Source organism: Glossina fuscipes, unplaced genomic scaffold, assembly GCF_014805625.2.
Source record: "Glossina fuscipes isolate IAEA_lab_2018 unplaced genomic scaffold, Yale_Gfus_2 60, whole genome shotgun sequence".
Taxonomy (NCBI): Eukaryota; Metazoa; Arthropoda; class Insecta; order Diptera; family Glossinidae; genus Glossina; species Glossina fuscipes.
Genome location: NW_023998432.1, coordinates 5,463,504 through 5,487,082, shown reverse-complemented (window position 1 = coordinate 5,487,082; position 23,579 = coordinate 5,463,504). Strand labels below are relative to the sequence as shown.

The following is a 23,579-nucleotide window of genomic DNA, read 5'->3' as shown; positions in this document are numbered from 1 at the left end:
TTTTTTTTTTTTTTTTTAATGTCCTTGTGTTCTCGTTGGTTTTCTCAGTGTTTTTTCTTTGTTCTTGTATTCTCGTGGATTTTCTTATTTTTTTTTTTTTTTTTTACGGGATATTTTTTCGAATTTTTTTTCTTTGCCGCTTTTTTCCCTAGACGGCTCACCGTCCTATACCTGTGCTGCAACGGTTTGGAATTGGGTCACCCTCGTGCAGCGGTAACCATTTATCTGCTTGATTATGCCAGATGTATGCTTGTTTCACTGCATCGCTCGTACGCTCCATATCGGTACTGGAAACGTAGAAGGTGTTAGGTGACGGTAAGGCTACGTCGCTAAATTTCCCTTGCTGTGGGCGATGGTGCAACCGTAGCCCTCTGTTGTTTTAACTATTTTTAAAGCTATTGCCGCTGTCTTTGCCTGCTTTAGACTTCTTGTCCTTTTTGTTCTTGCCCGTTTTTCTGGATGTTGTGATCGCGATTGTAGTATCTTCTCGTGTGGTAACGCTTTGTAGATCTTTGAACGCTCTTGCTAATCTCACTGTTGCATTTACGACCCTTTCATGGGTTCCATACTTAGGCTCTGGAGAATCAGGCCTAGTTGTTGCAGCTTTGGCTGCTTTGTCCCCTGTTGCTAAAGGCGTTGTTCTTGCCGTTCGGACCGTTGTGGTCCTTTCTAGTGTTTTCGTTGGGGCGGGGATATCTTCGAATCGCTCTCCTAGAGCTATTATCTCATTTAGGTCTTTGCTGGAGGTATCCCCGAAGAAGAGCTGATACTCCCGCTGACTGTTTCGGGCGATTCTGTCTAGCTTCTGTTGTATCGTATAATCAAGGTGCCGCATCAAGTCCTGCAGGCGGAGCGCGTAATGTCTAAATTTCTCACCGGCTAGCTGGAATGTCTGTCGCCCCTGGTCATCTAACCGTTCGAGGTATCGAGTGGGCAAGAAGAATTTGAGGAATTCCTGCCTGAACTCCTGCCACCCTGCCGTATACTTCGCACAGTTCCTCTACGCCTGCGATGAACTCCAGGGCGCCGCTTTCGCCATCGTAGCGCACCGACTATTTACAGATGCGGTCCATGGCCGCGCCACATGAGATGTGTTCTTGCGCCTGGCGCTTGGGGCTTGCACCTCGCACGGTGCCTTCCGGCAATTGCAGCATTCTTGGCGCGTATTTCACCTCTCGTTCTGTCAGCTTCGCCTTCATCTCCGTCGTTAAGTCGGGGGTTGTAATAAAGGCTGTCGTTGCTTTCCGCATCTCCTCGACAGTACCCTTTGTGTCCAAGTCGAGCGATCCGCAGATCTCACTCAACTCCTCCTTTCGCAGGCTATATAACCAGGATGTTTTCAACATGCTGGTTCCTTCCTTAGCCTCTGTTCCAAAAAGCTCATGGCTTGTACGCTCACTTCCTATTTCGCTGATCCGAAGGTCCCTGCTCGGGCGCTACTTGTAACGAGTTTTCTTGGGCGGGGTATAACTCAGTCACTCCAAGGTTCGTTGCAAGAAAATTTAGAATAATAATCCGGACCTTCGGGGGGAATGGTGTACAAATTCCTTGATTTATTATTTCCTTTTTACGGGAGAGAAGTACAGCGATGGGTAGAAGCTGGCTATGGCAAGGAACCAGCGAGGTGACCCGACTTCTGGTGTGGCTTGCTTAAAGCTGAACCAGCCGATCCCCTATCCGTTAAGTCAGAAACAAAAACTCTTCGTACAGGTCAACTTGTAAAATTGTCTGTGGGTGCTTACCGTAGACGGCTATGACACCAAACTGAAAGATTCTGCGCGATGTGCTGCTCTTTTATAGCTGCAGTCTCGCTCGCTTGTCCCATTGCCAACATGCTCTAGGTGTTTACATATGCTTAGGTATATGCTTAGCTTAGGTTGGCTGCAGTCGCAACCTTAGTTACGACTTGCATGATCCTGCTTATACATAACTTAATATCAACTTACGTCTAGCTTATCGCTATGTTTGTTCATATGTCTACTCAACAGGCACCCAGGTACCAAATCGTGTGATTCAATCACCGTTAGGTATGTGTGTGCTTGTGCCCTATTATGCCTCTGTGTTTGCATATGCTTTGTTTTGTGTGTTTCTACATGTGCGATCGTGTCTTTGTACATTTTATGTATGCAGTTTATGCATTGTCGTATGTTCTTATTATTTTTTTCCTACCTAAGTACTTGCTCCTATAAGTTTGGTATACCCTAACGGTGCTACACATTCTGCGCATTTTACAACATAGAGATTCTTGCTGATGTTTGTTCGTTTTACATGTATCGATTTTCTACCTAAGGTCAGTTCTGCATGTTTTGTTTGCCCTGACGGTGCTATCAGCTTGGTACATTATTTGAATATTGAATGTGACCTAACGGTGCTATATCTTTGTGCAATGCTGCTGAAGCTTCTGTATATATTCGAGCTGTGTTCATACCGTTTCGTTTTTACTTAATTGTATAAGTCGCGTTGTGCTCTTATACTTATGTTTTAATACATAGTGGGTTCTTAAACCTATGCTCTCTACATTTAAGTTCTCAACTCTTGCTTTCTTTTTTGCACATTGTGGGTTTTTTTCCTTATGCTTTTGGATACTTTGAGTTTTTTTCTTATAGTTTTATACATTTGAGTTTTTAATTCTGTTATTAAACATTTTGAGTTCTTACGTGTGTTTATACTTTTGAGTTTTTACTTGGTCTTTCATATATTTGAGTTCGCAATCCTGCTATTAAACAGTTTGGGATTTTACTTGTGTTCATACCTTTGAGTTTTTTACTTAGCCTTTCCTACGTTGGAGTTCTTAATTCTGCTATTGATCATTTGAGATTTTGAATCTAAGCTTTTATTCGTTTGGGTATTGATTTCTTGAACCTAAGCTTTTGATTTTTTTTTACATTTGGGTCTTTGACTCTGCTATTAAAAATTTTGGGATTGTGAACCTACTTCCCATTAGAACTGCAACAGTGTGTCCTTGACCACACTTGCACCATGTGGCCGACCCTTGTCATGCAGGAGGATGACGTTGCGTCTGTTAATAGCTATTGCTGGTCTTTTTTGCAACAATATATCATTCAATTTGTTCAGTTAACGTCAACAGACATGTGCAGTAACAGTTTCTTTCAGTTTTAGCAGCTCGTAATACACCTTGCTGATCCCACCATATGTACTTTTCATCGCCAGTCACAATGCGTCACAGACAACTTTCCTTTTTTGCCTGGAAAGCCACGGTGTTCAAACGGTTCGTAGTGCACTTTTCAATCAATTCCTATGGTAACATCTTAAAACAGTTGGTTCATCAACTGATAAGCTGTTCGAAAGTTTTCTCAGTGTTTAAGCTGGGCTTTCGTCCAATGAGTTTTGGAATTTTTTTGGCTCTCCAGGCAGTTTGTTTGCCGTTGACATCAAAGTCACCACTTTTAAACCGTTGAAACCGAAGTCAACAATTGAGATATGATGAAGCAGCATCATCAGAAACTTTTAAGAGTATTTGATGGGCTTCGGCAACAGATTTCTTCAAATCAAACAACAAAAGTAATGAATGTCGAAAATGCAATTTAAATAAAATTTCATGATTAGCGTCTGTATATACTGAATAATTCAATAATACTAAATGGAGAACTATTATTTTGTGCAGAGAAAGTGAAAATCATTTAATTTAACAGTGGCATACATTGATACTTTGCGTTACCAATAGATGTCGCTGATTAGCAAACATGCAAGCACCTATTATTAAATCTGGTTGAAAATTCACAGCCGGACAAAGTCAAGTTTTAATCACAGTACACAACTTCGTAAAGTTTTTTTTCAAATTATTGCGTTATATGAGTGATACTGTGATCTAATCTATTTTCAATCGACCTCGTCCTTGAGCCGCAGCATACCAGCGTACACATTTTAGCAAAATATCTCGAAAAATGAAATCTGCAGCTTGAACACAAAAATCTGTACGATATATGTATGTTATCGTATGTATTATATTATATTCATTGATTTTTGAAAAACTTATAGCTTAATTCATTTGGTAAATTCTTCCGAATTTTTTATAAAATTTAATTTTCTTTAATTTTCTTTAGTTACCTTATGAAATCATTGCAATCAAAAAAGAAAAAAATTATACATATATAATAAATAAATTTCATTTTTAAAGCAAGTACTTGAAAATAATTTCAATATTTTTCAGAAAGATACACAATATTATAAATTGCTTCCCAATAAAGCTTAATAACATAAATAAATCAACTCAAGTCTTTAATTAAAATATTTTGCGTTTTCAGATGTGAACAATGTTTCATTAATTTAAGGCAAATCTGTTATAATCAATATTGAACGCTACTACAAAACCTTTTCGCTTCGCAAATATTATTCAAGAGTAATGTGCAATTTAAAAATCTGTCAGCCTTCCCAATTGTAGTTTAACCATATGTTCATTAAAGTTTATAAACCAAATATTCTTAAGTATTTAATTCAAGCTCGCACTATATCAAATAGTAATGATGAGCGACACAAAAGATTCATCTTCATGAAATGCGAAAGACAAATGCATACGAAAGTTTTACTCGCTTTAACCTCTAAATGCAAGATTTTTTGTTTTGAATTTTAAAATTTATTAAAACGCAGTCATAGGTTAAGTAAAAAATAATTTAAAAAATCAATCAAAGCAATCTTGCATTTGATGCACTCAATCCGTGAAAATCTGCTGGAAATTTGCATCTATTTTTAAAACTGCACCTTTTTTTATCATGGTTTCGCGCAACGTCGGTGTTTCCTAGCTTCTACATCCCTTGCTAAATTACTGGATTTTTCTCTTTTATTCCCATCAGACTTTTCATAAGAGTATAATGTATCTGCAAGCTCGGGTCTATAATCACGTAATGTAAGGTTTGCATTGTTTTTTTACGCAATACCCATGAATTGATCTCTGCCATATCAATCATGTGTCAAAGTAATCTAATGCACCATTTGCGAATTTTGATTCTGTTCCTATGCATACCTAAAACAGTTATAAATATAGTGAACACAAAACAAACAAGTTGAGACTCTATTTATGGAGTTTGCTTGATAAATATTGTTTCATAAAATCTGCTACCTTAGTGGAACATACTTACTCATCTAGAGGGAATCTCTGATCAAATGGTGCTACACTCATAAACAATTTATTGAAGTGTTCCACATAAGGTCTTATTTTATGAACACTACCGTGGTTTAGATGCTCAATAGGCTTGTGATTTGCATTCTCATTGAAATGAAGTATGAATCTTATTTTCTCAAATGTACTGGCCATTATCGTGTATTGGGTATGATCGAAGCCATATTTACCCCAGTATGATCTAATATTTGGGTAGTGGTACACGGACATAAATATGATAATATCTAGAACTTGGCGGATTTCAGTAGCATTACAAGAGGACGGTTGGAGTAGTTCTTTGGTTGGTGTACTAATTTACTTCGTCACCTCCAAGCTGCAACAACAACAATGGCTAAGGGAGAATATTCTTTATCGTGTTCTTGATCATCATCATTATTCTCCTCTATTTCTACTAGTTTCATTAGATCTTGTACGTCCGGATAATATTCATTTTCATTTAAGTCACCCATATCGTCTTCGTGTTCAGAAATATCTCCACATACAGGACAGGTAAAACGTTATGAATGTGTACTTGGTTTTTCTCTTTCTTTGGAAATCGAAAAGTTTTCATCAAAATGTGTTTCATTGAATATCTCGGCCAGACCAAATTGAGCAAAGTCCTTTATCACCGAGTCAATTGAGTCAAATTTACTTTTCGTCCCGAAGAATGATTTTTTTCATTACGGTTAAAGACATGGTTTACTTCCCATCCACAAGAATGACGTTAAGTGTAATTGTGGTAGAATAAATTTATTTCTTGGCCGAAGCTGGCCCAGCCCACTGTCCCGTGTTTGGATTGTGAACACTTCACATAAAGAATTTGATCAAAATAAAACTGCACTTTATTGGCTTATACTACTATTTTAAAATTTTTACAATTCATTACATCGATTAACATTAAACAGTAAAGATTTACAAAGAATTACACAATCATTTACCTTGTCCATGTAAGAACAAGGACAAGCTTCAAACGGTTCTGCGGTTTTAATATACTTAAGAAAATAGTTAATTTTACAACACAAAAAATTTCTTTTCTTGCTCCGCATTTTGGCAAACATACAAAAAATTCATGACAGAGAAATAAACGATGAATCATATAAATGTGATGTAAACGATTGGCGATAATTGAAGACGTCCCTTTAGCGATTAAGTAGTGGCGGTAACATTTTTATATGAAAATTGTAGTGCTTAATTAAATTTTACTATGTCGTAGTAGCTCGATGGGAACTTTTTTGCATAGAACGTTTTAAAAAAATTCCAGTACACTGTGGGGTTACTTACAACACACATTCGTAGACGTTGCAAAATCCCTCATCGTGGAGTGATGGGAGTAAAAGCACACTCTCATGCACCCATAAAAAAGTTTTACTTAGAATAAAATGCTCACACGAATGTCTACACTGTTGTGTTTCTTTTAACGAAACAAAGGAAAGTTGACAAAATGTAGACATAACTCGCGCTTGCATGTGAATGTGTATGTCGATTATACCTATATATAGTGAAAATTGATATATCTCTGAAAATAGATATCTAGAAATAGAGTTATGTGTTTTTCAAACTTGAAAAGCGAAATACAACATTATGTATTACTTTGTACGTGTTTGCCTAAGAACTGCCTAAAAGTTTTTGTGAATGCAAATAATAAACAACACTTGACAGGCTGTGATATTTGTCAATTCCGTCTTTTCTTTTTTACAATTGTTTTGCAGCAAACGTTTTAAGATTTTAATTATCTTATATAAAAGCTGTGTTCTAAAGTCTTTACTTTAAAGGCTTTCTTAAAATAAATAAACTCTAGACAAACTCTTCCTGGAAGGAATAGGTTCTATCAAACGTACTTGGCAATAGGAGAAGGGACAGCCAAAGTATATCGTTCTGTATGACGAAGTGCTCCTTGTGCAGGATGCCATCCCTTCAACTTATAATTGCTAAATAGCTATTGCTCTCGAATTTGCATAGAAAAGGTTGTCGCGAAAAAATTTATCTAACGTCTAATAATCCTTGCGCTTTCAATTCTGGTTAAGCAGTAACGAAAAGATCGATCAAGAAAAAATCATAGTGGTATTTTTTCTCGTGTCTAATCGATTAATCAACTGAAAAATGGTCAAACATTATCTGCCAGGTAATTGTCCGTTTCACACGAAATATCGGTTTATTGTCCCTACCCAGTGTCAAGTCTGTGTAATCTTACGGACGTCCGTCCTTTATTTCACTGATAGCTCCCCACTACGCTCTCATCGTTGCAATCTCGCCCTTATCTTGCCTCACAAGTCACCATAGCACCTATTCTCTGAAGCCAATATTTTTAGATTTCTGACAAAATATTCACACATAAAAAATATGGATTAATGAAAAATAACTAATTTGTTGACAAGTCTAACTAGTTTTCATGTATATATAACAACTTAAATAATTTGTACTTGTTACATCAATCTAATTTCGAATTCAGAAAATATTATTGTCATTGTGAAAGTTTCGTTTTAAGTTCTTACTTCTGGAGTAAACAGTGTAGTTTGCGTTTTTACGTTTTTAAAAAAGGTCCTCTATTCATAATGTTGATCGTGATCAGCTATTGTTTCGGTGTCCTCTACACAGCACAACGTTTCAAGGCGCCCACCGATACTTCAGCTAATCAGAGAATGAACAACAAAAGTTAAAGTTGCAACAAGCAAAAGCCCTTAGAATACAGCGGCACACCTCAGGCTCTCTTTCTCTTTTTAGAATTCTCTCTCTTATTATCATTATTTCAATTTACCTAACATAAACAACCAAAAGAATTATAAATGGGGCACAAGATCAACGGTGTCTAGCTATATCTTCTAAGCCGCTTATTGGTCTTTTGGTAAGAACAATTGTAAAAGCAGACCCCCTACAGGCGGACATTACGAATGTTAATTCCTAACTTAGAACTTTACGCGCGCTACCATCTGTTTACGATCACAACTTCGTATGATACGTAATATTAAGGCCTATTTTTTTTTAAATTGCTGATTTATCAACAGGTTACTGGATTACTGCTTCTTTAACAATTAGACATGGATCGGATTTTCAGCTAATCTTCTTTTTGATCTCAAACCCTTTTTTTCATTAACTCTAAAATCACGTTCTTCCATCACCTAAACTGTTGCCTACGCATTACGTACATTGAAAAATGTAAGCTTCATTTAGTACTCAGTAAGACTTCTTCAAAGCGAAGCCTTCGTCTAAAATTGAGACCATTTTTTTGCAAAAAGAATAAGTTGACAATGTTTTAATGAATTAGTGTACACTGAATGTAAATGGTTATCTACGTTTCCAACTTTTCGACATTCTCAAACAAGCAGACGTGAAATGAAATAAACGAATTAACTTAGCTGCTTAAAATAAATTTTTTTAAAGGGAAGGGAAGGTAATACAAAAATAATGTTCACGGAGATTATTTAGCAAACACTAAAGGTTAAAAAAAAAATCTATTTTTGGTAAATATTAAAAAATAGTAGACCATGAGAAATTCTCTCTTACATCTTTAATTTAAAGAACTCTGCGATTTATTCATTTTTGATACAAATTTACCATTAAAAGCTTTCCAATAGCTTTCAGCCTCATATTTACTCAATGCTTGCCTAAATGAACGACATTAACGTATTCTTTTTCAGAAACGATTTTAAACAAAAAAACAATAGAACATAAATACCATCTAAACTTAATCTAATCTAAATGTAATGTATTAACGTATTAGAAACGCCAGAAATCAAAAGACAAAACATTAGGCTGCAACTTTCGGTAGGATTATTCCGTTGACATGGACACTGTTATCAGAAACCTTCGACAAAATGCACAAATTGTATGAGTAATTTCTGTTCATAATTCGTAATTCTAGAAGATTCAAAACACCTCTTACGCCTTTAAAAAAAAATTCAGGAATGTAGAGCGGTCTCTGCCATTAAGCATCGATAATGTAAGCCCTTTGCGAGAATCATAGCGGCTACCGCGAGAGAAATATCGGGTTGATTTTTAAAAATTTTAATTGTTGAGTGCTTGGCGAGCATTTATATGAAAAAGTGAACTTTTCGACCAAAAAGAGGAAATCATTTGTCATAAATAATGTCTAAAATTATTTAAAGTAAAGATGCTTGCTATTGCAAACGTGAAATATATCCTACAATGAGCAGACGGTTTTTCTATCGTTAGGTGATTGTTAACTTTCGTGCCTTGATGGTAGCCGTTAGTGGTATGAATATGAAAGACTTTCAAAATAAGAATGCACAACACTTGCTCCAGATGAAACTAATGAATTCCCTACTTTTTATATGTAATCTAGAATTATATCAATTATCTGCTCTTCTTAAGAAGAATGTATTGGTCGAGTTTTTATGCTACGCCAAGGCGCCTCAGCTCCCAGCAACAATATCAAGATGTTTTATAAACAATCATTGCGGAAAGTTGAGTTTTGGCAGCCAAGGCCTAACTGATTATTTTTTTAATGCCATATACCACAGATAACTCGATTGTGAATATTTTGTAATAAAACAATAAGATTAAAATGTCAACTTATTTTGAGACATCTTTCATATAAAAAAATTTCCGAACACTTAAAAGCTTAAAGCTTTTCAAGTAATTTAGCGTCACACAATATTGAGTGGCGTTCCTATTCTATTATTCGTGTATTCAATATTAAAGCTCGCGTTCCGTTACTTATGAGAAGTTTTGCTTATGTATTCAATATAATACATAAAACAAAATGCTTTCACTTTTATAGCATGCTAATGATATCGTTCGTTGCAAAAATACTCATTATTTATTAAACTATCTGAATAAAGCTATCACACTTTTTTCGCACTTTTATGCCATACATAATGACTTGTATGTCCGAAGACTTTCCTCTGTGGAGAGACATATAAGTTCGAACGTCGGCTTAATCGGTTTTCTTGTTCTTACATCATTGTATGAGTGAAGAATTTCGGCGTTTTTGTCTTATAAATTTAATTTCGGTTATAAATTTTTCTTTAGTCTTCGAAAATCAAGTAAAACCCACTAATGGTTTGCTCGTAATTATTGAAAGATTATATATAAATAAAAAAAGAAGTATTTTAATACGTTTTTAGCTGATAAAAGTGTCTCTCAAATCGAAAGAAAATATCAAGCTAAACGCGAACTCTATTAAGGTTCAGGAAAAAAATTTTATATTCGAATTGAACCTTTTTTGATAAGCCTGTGTGACACCATGTACGACAGACATATCAGAGTCGACTCAATACATGTTCGTTCAATCTTGTCATGAAATATCGTATCTCAACTAGAGCTGATGGATACAAAATACTCATGTCAAACCAAATATAATTATTAAAATATTTTTAAGATACTATATTTTTATATCTCGAAAGATATTGTTACCAAAATGCCACATTTTATGACTTCAGCTTTAATGAAAATTAGTCGATTTTCCATGAAATTAAATTGTAAGGCAAGGAAAAACCAAGTATACAATCATGGCGTGTTATGTGCGTCATGCATCTGGTGTAGAGGTTAACAACAAGTCAAAATTTAGTGGAAAAGCAATGTCACAATGTCACAAAGGAATGTCACAATGAATTTAGGTAATAGTAACTTGCTCATAATAGGGTATTTAAACAGAATATTTGCATCAGGTAAAGTCAAGCGAAAGTAACTCGAGAAATGAGTCGAATTAAGAGTGTTGAATTGCAATATTCGAACGAAAAACATCAGAGTGAGAATTAAAGCGTTGTATATAAATTAGTTCCCGTGAATAGTTTATAAACAGCTCTCCCAATTTTGTAAGTAAACCCTATACTATTTTCCTTTTGAAATAAGGTCGTATCACTGAATTGTGATTTTGCGATAAAACACGTTTCTAAGTTCATTTTTTTCAGCTGGTGAGACCAAATATAACATCGTTATATTACGAATTGCTTCCTATTACGTTCTTGTACTTACGGCGAACATGGCAATGGTCATGGAGCGAATGAAGTCGGTGTTTATGGATAGCATTCTAAAGAAGGAGGAGAAACTTGAAAGAAATTGCGGACAAAATTGGTATTTTAGGAACATTCAAATTCTACCAAGATAACGATCCCAAGCTTAAGGCTCTCTTAATTCAAAAATGGCTGTTATATAACTACCCCGAAGTGCCCTCTTCACCAACCAACAGGCATGAACACCATCAAAAATATGTGGGATGAATTAGATCGCCGTGTACGAAAACACTCAACCTATTCCGTACAAGATGTGAAAAATGAACTACAAGAACAATGGAGTAAGATTCCTGCTTCGTGCACAAGAAAAATTATACAAAATACGTCAAAACGTTTACATGACGTTATTAAGCAAAAAGGATACCGCATCATATATTAATATTTAATATGTTATTTTTTTCTTCGTATCCTTCTTTATGTGAAAAGAACCCAATATTAATAACGCGTGTTTTTGAAGCAGGCATTTATTTTTTGTCGGCTGAAAAAGCCCAATATTAATGAGACTCAATGTACATAACTTCCAAAAAAAGTTAAGATAGACCCTCTGTTTATAATACCGATCGCTTTTCTGACTAGGTTAAACTTTTTTACCTGTCTCTTTATCTGTTCTTCCACTATTATCTTCAACCCACTGGCTGTACGAAATTTGTTATATTGACATAGAAATTAACTGTAGCTAATTTAGATTGAATAAGCGTGTTTTTAGATTCCCAGTATAAGGGTTGCGAAGAAACTTATGCCTTTAGATGGAAACAAAGTATAATCTTCAACATTTTATCACGACAAAAATGGTATTTTTATTGGACGTACTTGTGTATGACATTTAATGAGCGGTCTTTGGTTGGTAGTAACCTTTTTACTTGCCTTCAGTCTATGCTTTTAAGTAGGTCTCAATAGGAATCTAAAATAGTTATAATTAAAACTATTTTTCAATATTTATTAGGTTTTAGCGCGTAAAGTCTATGACGTGTTTCTTCAAATTTATTATTTCAATTTTTGCAGAGTTTGAACAGTAGAAGGACAGATAGGTTAATATGATATTTAGAATTTTAATCTGAACAGCAATATATTCATTTCATAAGTTTTATTACGTGTTACGGACGACATAACAGAATGGATATCTATGTATTTCAATGTCACGCATAAACAATTGTAATAGAAACGCATTGCAAAGACCGTCGTCGATCAGTGAGAAATCGGATGAATCGTATTCAAAAACAAATAAAAATACAAAAAAAAAAACCTAATATCGCGTATAATAATTTTACATTTTCTAAGTTAATTTACTTTGATATTAAAACAAATGTTCTTTCGTCGTCGGCGGAATACATAAAAATATTTGAATTTTTATTACTAATTAGTAGATTTTAAAACATCATTTTAAATGTTTTTTTTTTCTCTTTATTAATTAGAACGCAATGAGCTTTCATATCCACCTGTTATAGCAGCATTAAGTGCATTAGGTCACGCAGCCGATTTTCTAGCTCCAGGTGATCGCTTACATCAAATCGATGGTATTTCAACTATCGGCTTAACTAATCAGCATGTTATGAACATGTTAAGCGGAAGTGGTTCGACAGATGGTCCAACTGTTGTAGAAATTGAATATTCCCTGCTTGAATACAGTAGGTTGATTGCGTTTGGCGAGAGTCAATGATTTTTTCATATTTTTTCTAAATTAATTTTATTAAATGATACTAAAATTTCAACACCCACTATAGTTTATTATTAACTTTTCTTTTACACTTTTGCGCGTCCCCAATTTTCTTTCGTGTTTATATATGTGTGGGCATATTTTTCATCATTACCAACAACGTCACCGCCGCCCACCATTGTTCATCATTAGTTTCCCAAAATAGCTTATGTGTCACCACGAAATTAACTCAAATAACAGTAGAGCGCGAAAGTGGTTGCTTAGGCCTTACACTAAGAGGAGGTGCTGATTATCCACTTATTGTTACTCACGTACGACCACATGGACCCGTTTATAAAACTGGTCGTATTAAACCAGGTGATCGGCTGTTAAGAGTGGATAATGTAAGTGTAGCAAAAAAAAAAAGATAAATAAAAAATACTATAGAAATTATTATTAATATGCTTCTTATAAAGGTTTCTCTTATCGGCAAAACATTGGCCGAAGCTCAACAGATAATCAAATGCGGGGCCCATATTTCCGGTTACACTAATCTCACCATTGAATACGATGTTTCGATAGTACAAAGTATAGAATTTTCTATGGGACCTTTGTTAATAGAAATCGAACGGCCTATGAATGAAAAGTTGGGTTTGGTTTTATGTAATTACACATCAGCCCTCGCTTTAACCGAGCATACCAGCAAATTTGATGAAGTCAACCACGCGGGTGCATTTATAGCCAGTATTTTGCCAGCCAGTATTGCTGATAGGTAAGCAGAAATTCTTTTAAAATTTATATATCTTCCTACTTTCTATTTTCGTAAAAGACAAGTAGTCCATTCACTTTTCATCCTCTTTTTTATCATCTTTGCATCCAGATTCCACTATTAGAGATACATAAACGTTACATATTTTGTTTAGTTAACAGTAGTTTCTGAGTCAATTTAGCCCCATATCCCGTGATATAGATAGGTGGAATTTTTATCAATGCCACCTGTTACTAGATTTGTTGTTTAAAATGCAATTCTTACATCAACCTTATAATATGTTGCCCCGTCCGTGTGTTCATTTCGTAGTTTTCTTCAATCCTTTTTATATGTGCTACTCTTGTCTGCTCCTTTCCAAACTTCAGATATAAGCATGAGAGACCTTCCCAGATGTGTAAATATATATCTATACCTATTTATCAGCCCGAGATAATAACTCTATGTATTTGGTCATATCTGTTTTTGTAAATAATTACCATTCCATGTAGCTGCCCTTCCTACCATCGTCTATCGATGGCTTTCTTTATCCAATGATCTTTTTATCTTTTCGTTCGACTACTTACGCAGTAGTCCTTTTGGTATTCTAATAATCGCAAAATATCAAAACGTTTATACACAAAGCCGAAATGCGGCAAGCGTATGCTTGGTAAAACTGCACAGATTCAATTTAAAAAGTAGTGTGGAGAAGTAGAAACAAGTTTTACCAATAAACCAAGATTTTCACTATATTTCTATTAATAACTTGCAACCTTTAACGACGATTTAAAATACAAGCTTTCTGATTGTTCTATGCCCTCGTTCACATTAAATCTGTGGTACGTATCCAAGATTCGCCTCAAGACGAAGTCTTTTTGAAAAATAAGTAATACAAATATTATAAAAATTGAAAATTACCTTATGATTTATTACAGATGTGGTGCGCTGTCAGTTGGCGATCAAGTGCTTTCCATAGACGATATTAACATTGAAAATGCAGCCTACACACCCGATGAAGTAATGACACTATTGGATACGAACACAGGTCGCGGTTATACACAAATGCAGATAATGCCAGCCCATGCTTTTGCGCATAGAGGTATGTATAAGTGCATGTTAGATGAATGTTCATGGGACAATGAAATGGAAGAATTTCTTTCCGATTTTTTTGTGCTTTTTTTGTTATAATGCGGCGGACGCAGAAATATGAGATCATTTCCTTTTTTTAGCGATTGCGTAACGAAAAACAACAGTTTTAAGGGACCTTCGTTCCAGCAATACACTGAATGTAAATAAAAATATTGCACAAACTTCATTATTATTATTATGGTTCTGTATTAGAATGATTCACGACATAACACAACAGTTGGCGTCTAAGCAAGTAAGGGAGGATTAGTGCTCAGACAAATTATACATAGCGTATTTATAGAATCAATTTCGCGAATTTTCGCGAACATTTATGTAAGGTTTTATATGAAAGGAATTTTCGTTTTAGGAATTACAAAAACCCTTTAAACGAATTGATAGAAAAATCCGATAATGGCAGCCGCGAAATCCAGAAATAATAAGCAAATAATATACGAATTAATGCTTAGCGAGTTCTATAAAAGAAAAAATAACTCTTGTCTATATCATTAATTTAAATATAGACAATAGATTATGCAGTCGTTAACGAGTTTTACATCTTGTTGAACATACAGTGTTTATATACGGAAAGATGTGTAAGTGAGAACGAATTGAATAAAGCTTTGTTTGCTTGGGAACGAATAGCAGATCATCATTTAGGCAGTTATTGTAAAATAAAGTCATCAAGATTTTTGATCAGATAGGTATTTATAATATCGAATATCATCGACATCAAGCGAGACATCAAATTCATATTTGGAGTCTTTCAACAATAAGGCTATCAATAAAATCAATGAACGGAAGGATTTACTTATATTGGATGAGGATCTTCGAAACAATTTTGAATACACCCATTTTTATTGTCTCTGAGTGGCCTGACGTTGAATTGATGTAATAATCGTTGCCGCAAATTTCGGTTCTTCCTATCATTTCCTGATTTCTTTAAGAATTTCATGAAGGAGAGGGACCTGAAGAAGGCTGAACAGGAAGATAGAAACCACAATAATACGATATAAGTGCAGAAAAACGCCGAAGGATTCGCAATAGTGCCCTTTCACTAAAACCCAATGAAATACACGAAAATTGATGGATAAATAATTGTGAAAGATATTTAAGGACAGAAATCTCTGTGACTGCTTAAAAAACTGTATTATTGACTGGTTTTATGTTTTTTTGTTTTTTTTTTTTTTTTTGGGAGAAAAATGGTAATAGAATAATAGCATACAAAAAGAAAATGTAACTTGTAAGCTAATGGGCGCAATATCATGAAATTGTGAAGAATTTTATTTGAAGGTAGGTATTTGAAATTCATATGGATTCGTCAATAGTGACGACATCTACAAGTCAGTTTACGCACTTGGCGAATAATGTGTTATTAAGCATAAACATGAATTAAAAGAACAATTTATATACATAATAATTTTTAAAAAACATCTAAAAATGAAAAAACCGGAACCGTTTCCATTTAAAGATCTAATCAATCATTCAATCAAAATCAATTTTCGCCAGAATAAGTTATCGAAAATACCATTGTTATTTTGAGGATGTTGTGACATAAAAGCCTTTCATTTTTTTACGCCCTTCCTTTAGATTAAGTGCATACCGCTAGAACCACTGAGTTTTGACATTACAATACTGTGGATTTTATTTACAACTTTTAGTAAAACATTTACAAAGAAAATTGAAGGAGCTTATTTTTGAGAACACTCTAAGTCTCCTTTCTAACTACCTTCTTCGACCATTACGATGCAATAGTCTTTGCTTTAAGCAAGGATATATAAAACAACTTATAAAACTTTTGAACAACAAGTGACAAGTACCACATTACACGCCATATTTCTGCTGGTGCTGTTATTTTAAGATTAAACAAAGTTTTTACAAAAACATGTAGTTTTATACAAACTTAAATTTTGTAAACATTCGATTTTTGTAACACTGCTTTCCCTGCTACGCCTATTCACCCCGAGCCAGGTAGTTTTCATAAACTATTATCGTGTTTTCGTATGCTGTAACTACTACAGTTCAGTCTTCCGGTTCCTGTTCTGGATTCAATTGACTCTATTAGGTTCCTTCGTAACAATTCTGTACCGTTTTTTCAAGAAGATTTCAGATTTGGTGATAATCCCATATATAATACAACTACTCTAGGTTTTCTTCAGAAAAATCTTGAGAGCCCTCTCTCTATAATCTCTCCAGTTTTTGTGACCCCAAAATGCTCTTCGTTTGGCATTCTTCCATCAGTCTTCGGTGTTGAGCAGACCAGATATGTTATGGAGATTCGCAGATAGAAAAGAAGACTGTGCTTCTGACACCAATATGCTTTCGCTGTAGAGCTTATGTTACCAATTTGTTCCCAAGTAGCATGTTCACTTCTTCGAGCGGCACTTGTTATAACTTTCAGATTGTCAGTGACTGGTTACACAGACTTCCTTCGAGAAGTATCTGACAGACGATAGTTTTCACTTTGGCCTCTTCACTTCAGACATACTGATTGCACCACAGATTTATAACTTATTTGATTATACGCTTTATCAAGTTTTCGGTAAGAATTTCCACGTTGGCTTTAAATATCATTTTCTCTAGGTATGCACTTCTTTAAAATGCTTTGTCCTTTGTTAGACTTTTCGTCGATTTTACCACCATTAGCTTTTGTTCACCGCATTTTGATGCTGTTTCTGCAGTCATTCGTTGCTTCTTTTGACTGTGCTCAACGGTTTTAGGTGCTACTAAGTGGTGCTCTAAATTGATTTTTGCAAGTCAAAGAATTCAATGTTTCGTTAAAAAGTAATTTCTGGTACGCGCAGTACATCTGATAATTTAAAAAAAATCAATAAATAAAAAAATGGGGATTACCTTTTGGAGTTTTTGAGATTATCTAAGTTCTGGTATATATTTTTGATCATATGAATATAGGCCACACACCGTTTTTAAAACATCATTTACACATATTACTAGTTTTGTCTAACTCCAAAAAACACCGGGCTACTCGACGTTGAATGCAAACATTTTAAAATTCAGACCAGCTTATGCGTAGGCCTACACGGAAAATATTTATTACCACTTGAAATATCTACTACATATAAGCTACTTATTTCTTGAAATGTGTTTCTTTTTGTTTTAACTCGGCAACTTCATTCGAACGAATCGGAGATGGACTGTTCCCAGCAACTGCGTATCTCTGTTACACATTTTTGCAGCAAATGTGAGATAATTTTTTTGGAGGGATTAGATATCTACGCAATATGTAGAATCAGAAATAAATTTATTTATTGAAAAGAAAATGTGTTTTGGGTTACGGCTTATGGTACAAGGCTGTAAAGTTTGTAGCAAAGACGTGAAGACCTACTGATTGCAAATCATGTATCTAGTATACTGTTAATCGAAAGCTAAATCTTTTAATTTAGAGTGAATAGATAGTGATAGAGTGACGTTGATGAGGCATAGTGTTCTGCTTTGATCGACGTAAATAGTAACAGTAACTAGAGAATAATTCGATAAGGCAACTTATTCAACCAATTGAAGTAGTTCCTTAACTAATTTAGTACGATATGCGTTCGATCATTGTTATGCTGAAAAATAATTTTATTGCGCATTTTTGTACACATTGTAGACATTTTGTCTTCGACTTCGATTGTTTTCGTTTTTGAAGACATTGTTCAAGTTGCTTTGTCAAGTTTTTTTTGACTGAATTCTAAGTTCGATTGCGTCCATCCACTTATAGTGGTTACCAGTATTCCTATACGCGAACGACTGAACCAAATTGGAACCTTTTAAACCTTATTCTGTGAAAGACAGTAAGCCATAATGTACGTTTAACTAAACGCCTTTTCGTAAATAAGTAAACAAGGCACTATGCAAGCCGAAGAAACAAAGCAAAATCAATGGAAAAATTTACACAAATAATCTAACATAAGATGTTCGAATGTTTTCACGGTATAAGTAATAATTTTTATACTTTATTAAATTTGTGTTTCCGCTTGTTACACCCGATTTATTTCTAGTTTCTTATTTTATTGCAAACGAGCCACTTTATAGAAACTAACGGATATACACATGTAACGAAGAGAAGAAAATAATTCCGTCCAATTTTATACCATAAATTTTTTATTGTAAAAATGTATTTTTAGAATTTAAAATTAATTGCATTGACAAGTTTTTTAACAATTTCCTAATTTCAATTTCAGTTAACCACATTTCAGAAAACGTAAATACAAGACACATCTTACAATGCAAATTTTGCAAAGAGCACTGTTTTATAATAATGAGCAGTACGCGTCAAAGAGTGCTCGGAAGCCTTAAACTTCCATGTTTAAATTAACCGCTAGATCTCGCTTCGTTCTCTCTTATATTAACCAGTTCTTTGAAAGCTAATGAAATTAACTGACTATCCTGTTGCGTAATTTTTACGAAAATTAATTCTTTCAAATAAAAGTATCACTAGGAATTTTACAAAGTAAGTGTTTAAATAGCATACTTCATAGAGTGCGTAGCAAATTGGTTTTATTTCTCCAAAATATCGTTTTTTTTCGTAGCTCAAAGCTCATAAGTTTGGACAAAGATATTTAAGAACATTTTCTTTCACAAACTGTTATGTTTTTCAGTTTTTATTTTCTTTTATAAACCATAAACGGAAGTGTGAAATGATTCAGAAATATAAACGAAGATCAATAATATTTATTCGATTAAATATATTCATTCATTTCTATTGAGTGTTCAGGAAAAAATAAAATTCAAGCGTTTTGAAATCTTTTCAAACAAAAGTATATTTTATGCATGTTGAAGCATTAGGTAAGTAAGAAAGTAGTGCTTGTCTAGGGCTGAGAAGGAAATTAAGAAAATGAAGCGTCAACGTAAAATTTTGCTCTGTAGCTTTTTTCTTTCAATTCACTATTGAAAAGATATGAAGAAATTTTTTGTCAAAGGAATTTTCCACTATGAAGTATTTATTAGTTGTCGTGTAACTTTCTTTTAGTTCTCTTGTAGTTTTTCGGAAAAACGGGCAAATGTTTACAACTTTTAATTAAATCTTAGGTGAGTGCAAGCAAAAGCTCTTAGGAAAACGATTTTTACCGAAACAAATAAAATAAAATTGGAAAAAAAACGTCTATGAACTAAATATTTTCATATGAAATGATAACGAATATCTAGGGCGGAGTAACTTTAAGTGTATACCTCCATGTGTGTATATTTATGTTGTGGATAGTGAACTAAAAATAAGTCAACGAATGAATTTAATTTTGTAGTCTTATTGCTTCGTACGCTTTGTCATTTATTATTTGCAGGTCATACTACTTTAGCCAGTCCAAAATATGGTTTCAACACTTTGGATTCACGTAAGTCGCGACAACGTCAACGTTTTGCACGTAAAAGTTCGTTTCCTTTGGAAATTGCTAATGACCTGGTTGGCGGTAACGGGACAACAAACAGTACAGCAAGTGCAGCCGGCAGTAGTGGTAGTGTGCCTAGTAGCAGTGCAAGTGGTAGTAGTTTGGGTGTTAGCACAAATACTTTAGGCACTTTACCACATCATTCAAACATGGGTATTTGTAGAGCGGAAACATTTCCGGTGTTATTGGATTGTAGTATGGGTTCGGGATTAGTATTAGGCCAGCAATCGGCCTGCGGCCGAGCAGTTACTATTAATCATATTATAACTGATTCAGTAGCCGATCGTTGTGGTTGCATACAAAAGGGTGATCGAATAGTAGCCATAAATAAAATGTATAACTTGGAAGTGCAGGCGATGCGTGAGTTGCTGGGTGACGTAGGGAGTCGACCAAGCCATAACCCCGCCAATTGGCTAGAATTGGAAATTGAATTTGATATGCCTGATACGGTTGTACCATCTAGTGGGGTTTTTAATGTTAAGGTAGTGCGTAGTGGTAAAGCCGGTTTGGGTGTGAGTGTTAATGGTTCTAGTCATGGTGGTTTTGTTATAGCCGACGTTAAGCCTGGCAGTCCGGCTCATCGTACCGGCTCTTTGAGATCGGGCGATATTTTATTGGCCGTTGATAATCATCCCATACAACACTTTAGTGTTGATACTTTATTGAAGGAGGGCACTGCAAGTGATTTTACTACATTGACGGTAAAACGAGTCATGTTACCTGATTTCTTATTTGATACCCAACAAAAATTGCAAACCCCTATATATAGCAATTGTCTGACAAGCCCCACCAGTGAACATGACTTATACAGCAGTTCATATGTAGCTTCAAAATATGCAGAAATCAAATATAATGATTGTTTGTCTTTGAAATCAAACACACCGCAACCAGAATATTATCGAGGTCCTACCCTAAACGAGAATGCACTGACATCGGTACAAATTCGTCGCCATTTAGGAGGTGGCAATTGGTCTGGCACCATTGATCGTTCCATTGCCAATCAAAATACTCAAAGTTTGAACACCGAATTGCCAGAGGATGAAAATAACTACCACGACTTTGTCCGATGTGAAGTGGATAGGTACAACAGGTGAGAAAAAATCAGAAATATATGATAACAAATTTGAGAAAAGTTCGACTTCATATTGATTAAAATGTTTTTAGTGTCGACTGCGGTAATTTGCCACTACCCATGGGATATAAGCTTTATGGATCCAATAATTATCCAAGCAGTAAAAATAGTGCCAATTGTTTGCATCAAATTATATTTACGGTAAGATTGGAACCAAAAGGCGGTTTGTTAGGTATTACTTTGGCGGGAAGTGAGGACGTTGGTAAACCCATAACCATAAGCGGCTTAGTGGAGGGTAAGCACTAAAAAATAAGCCGCCATTTACGAAAACGGTTTTAATATTGCGCTTTCGCATTCCTTTAGGGGGCATTGCTTATAAAAGCGGTCAAGTTCAAGTGGGCGATCAACTTTTAGCTATTAATACCGAACTCATACAAAGTTTACCTTTGTCACACGCCACTAATTTATTACAAAACTTAGGAGAGGTGGTAGATTTGAAACTATTACGCTCCCACGACACAACTAATAATTTTCCTAGTGGTGGTATTCTTTGCGAAGGTGAAACCAATATTTTGTCGCAACCTCAAGCTATATACGCTAAAGTTCAAAGGCGCCCCCGTAGTCCCTCAACGAATACTGAAAACAGTTCGACCAGCGGTAAACAAGAGAAACAGAAAATATTCCCCGTTACTTTATATAAAGACAAAGTTTACGATGATTATGGCTTTTCCGTATCAGACGGCCTCTACGAACGTGGTGTATTTGTGAATCGTATTAGATCGGGAGGACCAGCTGATAAGTGTGGCCTTTTAAAGCCTTTCGACAGAATAATGCAGGTGAGCAATCAAAGTCAAAATCCAAAATGAAAAACATTTTTTTTGAAAATTTCATGCTTTCTTTAAGGTTAATGACATGAAAACACAAGATTTCGATTGTTGCCTTACCGTACCCCTGATAGCGGCGGCCGGCGACAAAATAGAATTAATCATTCAACGTACCGACTAATTTTAAACCATTTTAGAGATTTGCTAAGATAGTGCCTTTTTTAAAAACCAAAAAAAAAAAAAAATTACTATCAACAAATGCCAAAAATAATTGAATTTATTAACCGAAACTTATACACATTTCAAAAATAATTTTTCTAACTAAAACGAGATAAGTATATCTTTTAAGCAATGACCAAATATAATTTATGATTAATTAAATTTTTATATCCGCCACCGAAAGATAAGATTTCTTTGTCATTCCGTTTTTAGCGTGCAGGGACACCCAAAGCGTCCGTATGGATTGAATACTAGTTAGCTACGTATGCGCTAATATGATATATGACATCAATCCCTTTCGGACATTTTTTTAATTATTGAGTGTAATCGTTTTAATTGGCATCAGCACAGTTTGAATCAGCCGTGCTGTTCGGCGGCAGTAGGGCTCAGCATGAGGTTTTCAACAGCCTGTGCAGACCTTGTTTCGACGGCGATTTTTTCTTTACACGTCATTGTTGCATAATATCATTTGGTTTTTTATCATTTATTGCCAATCATTTTTGCGATTGACCGCTTTCTCGCGGCGCGGATATTTTCACGCAGAAGTTTTAGCTAGCTATTAACAGATCATAAAGTTGGATTGTTATTTTGTACATGACAATCTTACACTTTTTTCGCAGAATATCATTCATTCTTTCTTGCCTTCGTCGTCTACATCAAAAAATGGCCCTAATGCTGAAAACGAAATAATTAATAAAATGTTTTTTCATTTCCGTATATCTGCTTGAGGTGGTGGCTATGTAAAATACTCCCCGAAATGTATCTAATTTGCTTGTTTTATAATTTTTATGATATGTTTAATAATTCCCAAATAATATTCGATTATACTTACTTATGTCGGCAACTATTTTCCTAGGAGTAAACGACAATAATTTCATTATTGATTAAAAGCAGAATTCTACAAGCTGTTACTTCGAATTTAATTGGAAGGCCATAAACACAAATATATTGCATATGTTACTATTTAATTCTATATTTTTCATTTGTTTACATTTTCTTTAAGCTAACTAATACACTTTCTTGAACCCTATAACGGGTTAACAAATCAAATTTTTATACAAGTTTTAGACAAAAGAAAAAAAAGAGAAAGACTGTAATAGCTTTAAAAAAAGCGTTTTGACGTTTTTTTTTCTTTGGTTGGAACGAAAGGTAATAAAATAACAATATTCGAGGGGGTTACTAAACAAATAATTAAACATTAAAACAGTATTATTTTTGAAAAATAATAATAAATAGCAACACAGGAGTTAGTCTCGTAAGGCAGTACCAATGAAAGGGATTCTGCGGCACACACCATAACCTGTGCAAAATTGAATTTAAAAAATTCTGATTTGGTTCATTTTCACAACCAACCTACACGTAGAAGCTTCAATTGCTTTTGCCTAATCTGAAACCGTTATATTAATTTTTGAGACAAGGGAAGATTTTCAAAATTATTAACAGACTGATCACCGAAAATTTTTACGCAGATTCAGAATTTGATGCT

At 34.6% G+C, this 23,579-nt stretch overlaps 1 protein-coding gene across 3 annotated transcripts in view; it reads left to right on the top strand.

The window, feature by feature from the left end:
• LOC119637541 (glutamate receptor-interacting protein 1) overlaps window positions 1-23,154 on the top strand; it is a 92,065-nt gene extending 68,911 nt beyond the window's left edge. For all 3 annotated transcript variants that reach the window (XM_038033613.1, XM_038033614.1, XM_038033615.1), the window contains exons 3-10: window positions 12,501-12,713; window positions 12,935-13,125; window positions 13,198-13,493; window positions 14,402-14,565; window positions 19,874-21,068; window positions 21,143-21,345; window positions 21,414-21,886; window positions 21,954-23,154. In XM_038033613.1, coding sequence (XP_037889541.1) covers window positions 12,501-12,713; window positions 12,935-13,125; window positions 13,198-13,493; window positions 14,402-14,565; window positions 19,874-21,068; window positions 21,143-21,345; window positions 21,414-21,886; window positions 21,954-22,055 — 2,837 coding nt within the window. In that variant the 3' untranslated portion in view covers window positions 22,056-23,154. The remainder of the gene's footprint in view (window positions 1-12,500; window positions 12,714-12,934; window positions 13,126-13,197; window positions 13,494-14,401; window positions 14,566-19,873; window positions 21,069-21,142; window positions 21,346-21,413; window positions 21,887-21,953) is intronic.
• The last annotated feature ends 425 nt before the right edge of the window (window positions 23,155-23,579 follow it).